The sequence below is a fragment of the Ceratotherium simum genome, chromosome 4 (assembly GCF_057802395.1).
Source record: "Ceratotherium simum simum isolate JZ-2026a chromosome 4, ASM5780239v1, whole genome shotgun sequence".
Taxonomy (NCBI): Eukaryota; Metazoa; Chordata; class Mammalia; order Perissodactyla; family Rhinocerotidae; genus Ceratotherium; species Ceratotherium simum.
This window is the reverse complement of record NC_141903.1, coordinates 8,957,719-8,969,833: the sequence shown is the minus strand read 5'-3', so window position 1 is coordinate 8,969,833 and position 12,115 is coordinate 8,957,719. Positions and strand designations below refer to the sequence as shown.

The following is a 12,115-nucleotide window of genomic DNA, read 5'->3' as shown; positions in this document are numbered from 1 at the left end:
GGATTCAAACAGGAAAAAACAAGCACTATGACACTTATAGAATAGGGAATTTATTTTAGTAGTTAGACCTTGTACAATATTGGACGAAGTTGGGGAAATAGGTCCAAAGGGGAGAGTTGGAAGTTCAGGAAAAAAATCACTGATCAGCCCTCCTGAAACAAAGGTGTGGATGGACAAGTTGGAGCTTGAAGGGAAATCTAGAAGCTAGACTCATCCAACTGCTGGAGTGGGACCATGAAAGGATGTTGAGTGAGAGGGGGACTGGTGCAGTGGTATAGAAGTCAGTGGAAGACTGTTGCCTCTGCATAGCTGCCACTCTGTAAGTTTGCTGCCAAGCACTTGATGGTGGGCTTGGGGTCATTGGTCAGCAGGGCTGGTAATTCTAGACACAGAGCAGGAAAGAACAAGGACAAACTGAAACCTAGCAGCATTTCTCCATCTTTTTCTTGCTATTTCTAATCAGAAGGACCTTCAGAAAGTCATGGCTAGTACTTCACTTTCACCTTCCAAATCTCACACAAGTTTCTCTTTTGCCCAGTTGTAGCTCACAGCCATACAGGGAAATGGATTCTGGGAAACTTAATTCTTGTTTAGCCAAATTGACACAGTACAAAACCACAAATTTAGCATACCTCTAAATTTTATAAATTTAATTTAGTTTCAATTTTAGAAGCCATACTCACTTGACAGGAAAAAGCAGAGCTAAGAAACATGTACAACTTTATAATTTTTTAAAAAGCATTCCTGGGTATTGCCTGGTAAGATGCCTTACTAGCGCACATTTCAGAAACAGAAATTGTTGGTTGTAAATGCTAACTACTACAAAAAACTTTGAGGTGATCATATAAACATTTCTTTGTCTTTTGATGGTCAACATAGAATTTAAACACAGTTTTTAAACAGTCATCTCTAAGGTAAATTGAGATCTTCTGAAAAAGGATCTAAGGAGAAAAGGAAGTAACATTTATTGTGCACTGTGCCAAGAACTTCTTATGTGTCTTATTTCATTTAATTCATATAACAAACTTGTGAGGCTCCTAAAAGTGAAGTAACTCAAGATCAAGTTCATGTAAGAAGGTTGAAAATTCACCCCAGAATTTAGAGCAACTTATATCTTAGTCTAGGTTATCTTTTACTCTTGACTTTGTTGTTTATTTACTCCTACTTTTTTTTTAACTTCTTATTGAAGAAGAGATAACACATATTAAAGTACATAAAGTGAACTAATCTTAAGAGTACAACTCAATGAATTTTTACATATCTGTGTATATATTCATGTAATCACCATCCAGATAAAAATATAAAACTTTCTAATACTCTTGATTGGTTTTCCTTGGACCATTTGTACTTCGCAGGTAAACTGCCTTGTATATTTATATTTTTCATTACATGGATGGTGTAATTCTTGGAACAATGAAGTAAACATTAGCAGTAAAGTGAAAATGTTAAATAATATGCCTGCTACAGAGCTGCTTTGAATTGCATCTACTTATATCACTTTCTCTTTCTGCTTTTACCCTAAAACAGGTAATCAGATCCTGTCCCTTGGGAACCTCTCAAAAGATCAGATTTATCCAATGAAACTCAAGGGCATCTCCATCTGCTATTCAGCTCTCAAATCTGCCTTGTGTGGAAATTATGTCAGCTTTGGCGTCTTCAAGTTGTATGGGGACAACCATTTTGACAATGTACTCCAGGCCTTTGTCAAAATGCTGCTGTCGGTGTCCCACAGTGACTTGCTAGTAAGCAATCATGCATCAGGGGAGTCTTTGTGTGAAATGTGAAGTAACACCACCACAGGCTTGGAATTGTTGTAATGAAGCCCAGGGACTTAGAATAGCACCAGAACATTTTATGTTTTAGGACAGCATCTTGATTTAACTTACAGAATTTGAACAACTATAGTGGCTGTATTTATATAATTAAATGTGCAGTTTCAAAAACCACAGCTACCACCTCCTGACGAATTGGTCATCCAGAGTGCTCCAGGTCCTGCATCTAGAGAAAACGTAATTAGCAATTTCAACTAAATTGCTTACAACTGTACTCATAATTCAAAAAAGGTCTGTGTTTCCTGGAGCAGAAAATGCAGGATTGGCTGCAGGATCTGCTCTTTCCTTTAATTTTACTCTGTCTGCTTCCCCTACTGTTTGGCCTTTCTTTCCATTAAAATTCTGGTGTGGTGGACAGAGTGCTGAACTGAAAGTTGAGCAACCTGGTGTGTAGTCTCAACTCTGCCACTCACTAGTCATTTACCTTGAATAAATCACCTTCTCTATTTCTCCAGGCTTCAATTTCCTCACCTTTAAAATGAGTAAATTAAACAAAGTGATCTCTAGGTCCCTTTTCTACTCTACCATCTAGTTTCTATGATTTATGTCAATGATTTTCAAACTTTGACGCCCATCAGAGTCACCTGGGGTGCTTGTTGGAAATTCAAATTTCCAGGCTCCTCCACTGAGCTGTGTCATCATCAGACTTTTTTTAAACATCTCTGCCTGATTACACAAAAGCTAATATATGCCCAATGTGGTTGCAGTAATTACTTCAGTAACATAGCCAAATTCATGCTCAGGCTTAGTTCAGGCTTTCCCACCTGCTCCCAACCCAAGGTTACAAGTAAGATCTAGGGGGTCTTCATTAGTCAGCCTGTGTGAGAAATGCTCCTTGACATTCTAATGGACTAGGAGCACCCTCTTCCACCTTTCTAAACTAGCCTTAATAGAACCACATCTCAAGCCAAACTTGTAGTAGAATGGAATGCTCACTGAAGGCTGCCTGTGTAACAGAAATTACAAAGTAGAAACTCAAGTCAGATCAACCATGTGTTACAGCCACCTTGTTGAGGGGAGTCTTCACTATAGTTGAGGTCCACCAAAAAACTGATGTTCCAGGAATTTCTCTAATCTTTCTTCTAATAGACAAGCAAACCTCTAACTCAGTAATTCTCAAAATTGAGGGTGCATAGGCTCCCTTAGCATACATGTTAAAAATGCACATTTCAGGACCTCATTCCAGAACTTTTTATTTAGTGAGTCTGGAGTGGGGGTCAGGAAACTGCATTTTTATCAACCCAGTGATTCTAATGGAGATGATCTTAATCTCACTTTAATAAATACTGCTCTGGTTTATTTCTCTTATGAGTGTTGTGCTTCTTCAATATTGGTTTGAGTTTCAACTGAGGTTTTCCAGGTTATCTTTCTTAAGTACTTATCTTTTGCCTGTAGTGTATGGTAAATATTAAGCCATTTACTAAATTATGCCTTAGATGGGTTGGCATTGTGTATATACAGCAGGCTGTGATGCCAAATCCTATTATGACAGCAGATTTTTTTGTGTTAAAATAAGGTTGCATAGCCACTGTTAAGCATTGTTCAATGTTACAATATTCCTGTCCATAAAAATGATTCAGTCTTCTAAATTCCATACTATAGAGATTTTACTCGCATTTAAATGTTAGCCATGTAAGGTAAAATTGAAATCACATACTATGCTATAGCTTCAAATTAGGATTTCTAGAGATCAAGAGATTCCTATTAGATAGAACCCCTTTAAATACTGAATTGAGAATCATTATGTCATTTGTTCCATATATTTATTTTATATATTTATGTTTAAGTTTATAATTTCTAATATTATGAATGACAAGGTCCACTGGACTGTAACATGTCTTTTGCTTCCCTGTGGCTTGACATTTAGTATCTCTGTGTTGTAGCAATATCGGAAACTGAGCCAGTCGTATTATCCACTGCTGGAATGTCTCACCCAGGACCACATGAGTTTCATCACCAACTTAGAGCCTCCTGTACTCCTATATGTTCTCACATCTATCTCAGAGGGTCTCACTACTCTTGGTAGGTATCATGGAGAACGTTGTTTCAAGAGGGAAAATTTGATTATGGTCTCTTAATATATGTATGTGCTTATTGAGATGAGCATCCTACAAGGAGGGAAAGATTGTGTACCCAAACTGAAGATTATTTTATAACATTATGTGCAAGTGAGAAAATGCCCTTTTTTCATATTTTGATACACTGTTTATTTTTTAATCAGCTTTATTAAGGTATAATTTACACACAATAAAATTTATTGATTTTAAGTGAACAGTTCAATGAGTCCTGACAAATGTATATACACAGTCATGAACCACCACCACCAAAGTATAGAACATTCTCATCACCACAAAAAGCTCCCTCATGCCCCCTTCTAGTCAATCCCTTCCCCCTAGTCCCAGCCCCCAGGAACCACTATCTACTTTCTCTCACTATAGTTTGCTTTTTCCAGAATTTCATATAAATGGAATCATATAATATGTAATCCTTTGTGTCTGGCTTCTTTCATTTAGTATAATGCCTTTGAGATTCATCCGTGTTGTTTTGTGAATCAGTTAGTTTATTCCTTTCCATTACTGAGATTTATTCCATTGTATGGATTACCACAATTTGTTTATATATTCACCAGCTGATGGACATTTGGGTTGTTTGCATTATTTGGTTATTTTGAATAATGCTACTATGAACATTCATGTACAAGTCTTTCTATAGACAAATATTATTTCTCTTGGGTAAATACCTAGGATTGGGATTTCTGGATTGTATGCTAACATTATAGAAACCTCCAAAGTGTTTCCCAAAGTAACTGCACCGTTTTGCTCTCCCTAGCTATGTATGAGGGCTCCAGGTGCCCTACATCCTCCTTAACACTTGCTATTATCAGTCTTTTTAATCTTAGCCATCCTAGTGGGTGTGAAGTGGAATCTCCTTGTGGTTTTAATTTGCATTTCACTAATGAATAATGTTTTGAGCATCTTTTCATGCTTATTTGCCATTATGTGTCTTCTTGGCAAAGTGTTTGTTCAGATCTTTTACCCATTTTTTTTAACTGGGTTATTTATCTTGTAAGAGTTTGTTATATATTCTGGATACAAATCCTTTATATATTTTGTAAATATTTTATATGTTTTTGTCAATACTTTTTCAGCCTTGGCTTGTCTTTCATTTTCTTAACAGTATCTTCTGAAGAGCAAGAGTTTTTAATTTTGAGGATGTCTAGTTTATTATTTTTTTCTCTAATGGTTCATGTCTTTTGGGTCCTATCCTAAGAAATCTGTGCTGAACCCAAGGCCATAAAGGTTTTTTCTATGTTTTCTTCTAGAGGTTTTATAGTTTTGGCTCTTTTGTTTAGGTCTATAATCCATTTCAATTTAATTTTTGTATATAGTATTATGAACTAAAAGCTGAGATTCTTTTTTCTGGCACCTTTTGTTGAAGAATATCCTTTATCTATTGGATTACTTTGCGCCAATTCTATGCTGTCCTAATTTTATAGTAAGTCTTAAAATCAGATAGTATAGCCATCTAATTTTGTTTTTCTCCTTTAAGATTGTCTTGGCTATTCTGGGTCCTTTGTCTTTTTTTTTTTTTTTTTTGTCAGGAGATCAGCCCTGTGCTAACATCTGCCATTGCTCCTCTCTTTTTGCTGAGGAAGACTGGCCCTGGGCTAACATCCGTGCCCATCTTCCTCCAGTTTATATGGGACGCCGCCACAGCATGGCTTGACAAGCAGTGCATCGGTGCACGCCCGGGGTCCAAACCGGCGAACCCCGGGCGGCCGCAGCGGAGAGCGCGCACTTAACCACTTGCGCCACCGGGCTGGCCCCTCCTTTGTCTTTTTATATAAATTTTAGAGTCAATTTGTCAGTTTCTCTTGTTAGGAAAAAAAAATGACTAGGGGAATTTTGGTTGGGATTGCATTGCATCTTTAGCCCAATTGGAGAATTGACATAATAGCAATATTGAGTGCTTGAGTGCTCAATTCCTGAAAATGGCATATCTGTCCATTTATTTAGATCTTCCTTAGCTTTTCTCAACAGCATTTTTGTAATTTTGAATGTATGAGTCTTGTACATATTTTGTTTTATTTATAACTAAGTATTTTATGTTTTTTATGCTATTTAAATGCACTGAATTTCAATTTCCTGTTGTTCTTTGCTACCATGTAGAATTGCAATTGATCTTTTGTATGTTGACCTTTTATCCTGCAGCCTTGCTAAACTCACTTATTAATTCTGGTAGCATTTTGTAGATTTCTTAAGATTTTCTACACAGATGTGTCTGCACATAAAGACAGTTTTACCTCTTCCTTTCCACTCTGTATGACTTTTTTTTCTTGCCTTATCTCACTGGCTAGAACCTACAGTACAATGTTGAGTACAAGTGATGGTAGCAAACATCCTTTCCTTGTCTCCATTGTTACAGAGAAAGCGTTCTTTCACCATTCAGTATAATGTTAGCTCTAGGTTTTTCATAGATGCTCTTTATCTTATTGAGGAAATTCCCTTCTATTCCAGTTTTCTGAAAGTGTTATCATGAATGGGTGTTGAATTTTATCCAATTCTTTTTCTTCATCTACTGAGGTGATCATATGGTTCTTCTTTTTTTGGTCTGTTAATACATTATATAATGATAATCATCACATTGATGGATATTGAATGTTAAATCAACCTTGCATTCCACACTTGGTTACAGTGTATTATCCTTCTTATGTATTACTAGATTCAACTTTCTAAAATTTTGATACAGATTTTTACATCTGTGTTTATGACAGATATTGATGTGTTCTTCTACAATTCTTCTTTTATAGTTTTCTCTTCTTATATCTTTGCCTTGTTTTAGTGTCAGTCTAGAGCCCTCATAAAATGAGTTGGGAAGTGTTCCTTCTTCTCCTGTTTTTTTAAAAAAGTTTGTGTAGAATTATTACTACTTCATTAAATGTTTGATAGAATCCTCTAGTGAAACCATTACTAGATTTTTCTTTGTTAGAAGGTTTTTAACTACAAATTAAATTTCCTTAATGGATATAGGATTATTCCAGTTATCTATTACCTCTTGAGTAGCATTTGCTAGTTTCTGTCTTTAAAGGAATTTATCCATTTCATCTAAAGCTCATTTGATATTACTGACATAAAATTGTTCATAATATCCCCTTGTTATACAACTTTATTTCTGTAGGATAAATAGTGATGTCCCCTCTTTCATCCCTGACATTGGCAATTTGTGTCTTCTCTCTTTTTCTTCTTGATCATTCTGGCTCTAGGTTTATCAATTTCATTGCAAAGAACTAGCTTTCAATTTTCATTGATTTCTCTCTATTATTTTTCCATCTTTTATTTCATTGATTTGTGTATGATCTTTATTATCTTCCTCCTTCAGTTTACTTTGCTTTTCCTTTTCTAGTTTTTTCAGGTAGAAGCTTAGATCACTGATTTTAGACCTTTTTTTCTTTGTCACTACACACATTTAATGCTTTAATCTAAGCACTGCTGTAGCTATACCTCACAAAATTTTTATATATTTTGGTTTTTTTCTATTCAGTTCAAAAATATTTTCTAATTGCCCTGCTGATTTCTTCTTTTACCAATGGGTTGTTACTTAGAAGCATATTGTTTGATTTCCATATATTCAGAGATGTTCCTGATATCTTTCTGTTATTGATTCTGGTTTAATTCTGTTGTGATCATAGAATATACTCAATGATTGTTATAACTTTTATATTTATTGAATCTTTTTTATGGCCCAAAATGTGGTGAATGTTCCATGGGCACTTCAATAAATGTATATTCAGTTGTTGTTGGGAAGCGTGTTCTGTAAGTGTCAGGTCTAAGTGATTGATCATATTCAGATTTTCTGTAGTCTCACTGGCTTTTTGTTTGTTTGTTTTCTACTTGTTCTATGAATTACCAAGAGAGAAATGCTAAAGTCTCTAACTATAATTATAGATTTGTCCATTTCTCCTTTCCATTCTATAAGTTTTTGTATAAAGTATTTTGAAGCTGTGTTCCTAGGTGTATAAACATTTAGGATTGTTATATCCCCTTGATGAATTTGCCCCTTTATCATTATGAAATGACCATCTTTATCTCTGGTAATATTCTTTCCTCTGAGGTCTACTTTGTCTCCTATTACTAGCCTCTCCAGCCTTCTTTTGATTAGTGTAGCCTCTTTTCCCATTATTTCATTTTTAATCTTTCTTTGTCTTTATATTTACAGTTGGTTTCTTATAGACAGCAGATATTTTATATTGCTGTTGTAACAGATTTTTACAAACTTGGTGGCTTAAAACAATGTGAATTTATTATCTTATAGTTCTTTAGGTCACAAATCTGACATGGGTCTCACTGGGCTAAAATCAAGGTGTCAGCAGAGCTGTGTTTTTTTTCTAAGAGCAAATCCATTTCTTTGCCATTTCCAACTTCCAGAGACCATCTACACTTCTTGGTTCATGGCCTCCATCCTCTGTCTTCAAAGCCAGCAACATTGCATCTCTGACCATTCTTCCATAAATACATCTCCCTCTGAGTCTGACCTCTTATGCCTCTCTCTTTCACTTTTAAGGACCCTCCGGATTACATTGGGCCTACCCAGATAATCCAGGATAATCTCCTTATTTTTAGTTCAACTGATTAGCAGCCTTATTCCATCTGCAACCTTAATTTTTCTTTGCCATATAACCTATAACATTCACAGGTTCTCGAGATTAGGACATGGACATACTTGCCTAACACACAACATATAGTTGGGTCATATTTTTATATCAAGTCTGACTATCTCTGCTTTCTAATTAGTGTTTTGACCATTTACATTTAATGTAACTACCAGTATATTTGAGTTTAAATTTACAATATTGCTATTTGTTTTCTCTTTATCCTATGTGAGTTTTGTTCCTTTTTTCCTTTTTCCTGCCTTATTTTGGTTTGGATTAATCAAATGTTTTTTTTAAGTCCATTTTATATACTCTATGAGTTTATTAGCCATACTTCTTTATTTTTAGTGGTACTCTAGGGTTTAAATCTACACCATCAAATAATATCATCACAGTTTGCCTTCAAATAATTAGAGTCTACCTCTCTCCCTCTGTCTCCATTCCTCCTGGAATTTCAATTTCACGTGTGTTATATATCTCTGTTATATTGTTCAAAGACTGGAGAGGACTCCTTTGCAGATCTCTAGAACTCTCTCCGTTCTTCAATACTCTTCAATACTCTGTCCCACAAGTTCTAGCTGCCTCAGCCTTACCAAATTCCAACTGTTTCTGTTCAACTCAGTGAGACCACACTTAGCTTTGTTTGGGTTCCCCCCTTCTTGGGCTGTAGCCTGGAAACTGCTTTGGGCAGTAAGCTTGAGCAATTGTGTGGGTAATACCTCATTTGTTTCCCTCCTCTCTGATTTAGTAGTCCTGTACTGCTTGTTGTGCAATAATTGAAAAACGTTGTTTCATATATTTTGTCCTGTTTTCTAGTTGTTTATGGCAGAAGGGAAAATTCTCATAGCAGTTAATCCTTCATGGACAGAAACTGAAGTCTTGTCTTTTATTATTACAGTTTGGCTTGACATTCTTTTATCTCATATCATAGTAATACTTGAAGATTCTGAATTAGTTACAAGTGGCTATATTGTTCTCAAAGTGTGGTCTTAGGCCTGGAATCTGCATTTTAACAAGACTCTCAAGAGAGTCTTGACAAAGTGGCATTATGGAGGGAATACTGAACGTGGATTTAAGTCCCAGTGCTACCACTTACTAAGTGTGTGACCGTGGATACATACTCTGTGTCTGATGCTGTCATAGCTGTTTTCATATGTGTACTTCACTCATTTCATTCTCAAAACCACTCTGTATACCAAAACTGGGTTAGATACTCTAATAGCACTGTTTTTCCTTATTTCCTACTTGATTGTAAGCTTCTGAAGGACAGGAGCAGTGTCTTGATCACCCCTTTATTCCCAACCTAGCATATAGTAAGTGCTTAATAAATATTTATTGAATAAATTAATTAGATGATATTATTTTCATTATACAGATGAGTACGCTATGGCTCAGAGAGGTGAAACAACTTGCCTAAGGTCATACAACCAATATGTGCTGATTTAGGAGTCTTTCTAACTCTAAAACCTACTCCTTTATTTTACCTTGCCACCTGCTAGATCTACCTGATTAATGGTCACAGTTTGGCCGGTGAATTGTGCCCTGTGTCTTCAAGAAAGAAGACTATTTAGAATGTTGAAAGTAAGCACTTGGGTTTCTCCTTTTCCAACAATGATAAATTTGCAAAGAGGCATTTATAACTATTGTTTGGGTTACAAGCAGGTTTCAGTTCTACTGTAGCCTCAGTGGAAAAAATGAGAGGGGGGTATAAAAAAAGTTGAATCAGCAATAGAGTAGTGACTTGCCTAATATACTTAACATGACTTTAAAATTTTTTAGTTAATCATCATTCATCAGCATTTTTAGTTTCGGGCTAGCTATAATGTGGGGAAAGAGAAAGGTGAATGAGAAAATTAATTACATTTTCTGTCTTTTTAATCACTCATCCAACACCCCCCACCCCCATAGTTACATACAGAGACCAAGTGCAGGACTCACAAAAAGTGAGTCTTAATAATGACTCTTAATAATGACTCTCAACTCATTCATTCAATAAGTATCAATTGTGCACATACTGTGTACCAGGTACCATTCTAGACCTTGGTGGTACTGAAGGGAACAAGACAGATAAGGTCGCTGCTCATGTGAAGCTTATATTCTAGTGGGGAGAAATAAACACACACGCGTGAGAAAATGTCAAATCATGATAAGTGCTAAGCTAAACAAAGACTTAAACTAGCATAATGAATAGAGAATTAGTTAAGTGTGGCTTTTTTAGAAGAAGTGATCAGGGAAGGTCTCTGAAGATTAGCCTTGGCAGATTAGCCAAGAAGTAAAGGATGGCTCAAAAGGTGAAACAATAAAAGGTGAGAGCAAGCGAAAAGTTGAACCAACTGGAAACCACCAGATCTTTCCCCATCAAGTTCATTATTAATAAAATGTTCATTATTAATAAAGAGAGTATGTTGTCATTTTGAACACATCCTTGAATTACATGGAATAAATGCTATGAATGTAATATAGTAGTAAAACATTCAGGAAATGTTTAGAAACTTAGAGACCTTGTACGTTAGTTTCTCCCACCAAAAACTTTCTAAAGAGAGAATAAAGCTTATGGATTAGCTAAATATAATGACAGCCTTGGTGTTTGAGGGATTGAAATAGCCAGGAAAACAAATGGGAAATGAAAAAGGGAAAACCTGTTATGTGTCAGACACTATGTTACAATCTTCACACACTTTATCTCATTGATTTCTCACAACACCTTGCAAAGTAGGTGGTATTAAGCACATTTTACAGAGGTGCAAATTGAAGATCTGTCAAGTCAAACATCTCGACAATATAGATTCAAACCTAGACCCACCTGTTTCCAAAACCACTGTACCACCCAAATAGGCCTTTTGTTTCTGAAATTGCCTTTCACACCATATTTTTCCAAGACCTTCATCCTCCCTTCTGCTATGGTGAGAAATTTTGAATTGAAGCCAGATTTCAGCTCAGCCCCATGATCATTCTTCTGACTCTCAGTTAAGCAACCCTTTCCTACACAGTCACCTTTTCAGAGCAGCTTTCCGTGATGGGTCTTAGTGAACAGGAGGGCTATTAATGATGCACGTGCCTCCTGTGGAGACCCGTTGCAGGAGAAAAGGAGTATTTGGTTGTTTTCAGTGCCAGAGGACACTGAAAGTGCCTATTAGGCTTAAAAATTATATCCAAAATTGTCTAAATCATGGATGAATCCTTTTTAAAAGATTCTAAACAACCAAGAACTAGGACAAAATATGAAAATTCATGACTTCTAACCCATCCTTTTATGTCAGGGGAGTTTCATTATTTGAATCTCACACAATAGCTTGAGCTGCAAATAAAGAAAACCAATAATAATACATAGTCTCAGCACTATTCATTCTATTTTTGATCAAATGGCCCTTGATCCTTATGATTCCACACTTTTCAATCTACCCCGAAATAACATATATCCTTTTCAAAGCCCCCAACCATAAATCAGCTATAATGGAAGCCCTTCTTCTTGCTTTTATTGCAAGGATATATGCTCCAACCTTCATGTCTGAAGTGTTTACCTGGCTTTTTCATAGCTGACTCAGGAGATTTGAACCTTTTAATGCAACCTGCATGGCATGTGGTCACCAAATCTATGTGAAGTCTTTATAATTTCTGTATGATTGATAGCATA

At 35.9% G+C, this 12,115-nt stretch overlaps 1 protein-coding gene across 5 annotated transcripts in view; it reads left to right on the top strand.

Moving 5' to 3' along the window:
* RANBP17 (RAN binding protein 17) overlaps positions 1-12,115 on the top strand; it is a 347,331-nt gene that overhangs the window by 304,625 nt on the left and 30,591 nt on the right. For all 5 annotated transcript variants that reach the window (XM_004428530.3, XM_087429435.1, XM_087429434.1 and 2 more), the window contains 2 exons: positions 1,528-1,742; positions 3,716-3,854. In XM_004428530.3, coding sequence (XP_004428587.2) covers positions 1,528-1,742; positions 3,716-3,854 — 354 coding nt within the window. The remainder of the gene's footprint in view (positions 1-1,527; positions 1,743-3,715; positions 3,855-12,115) is intronic.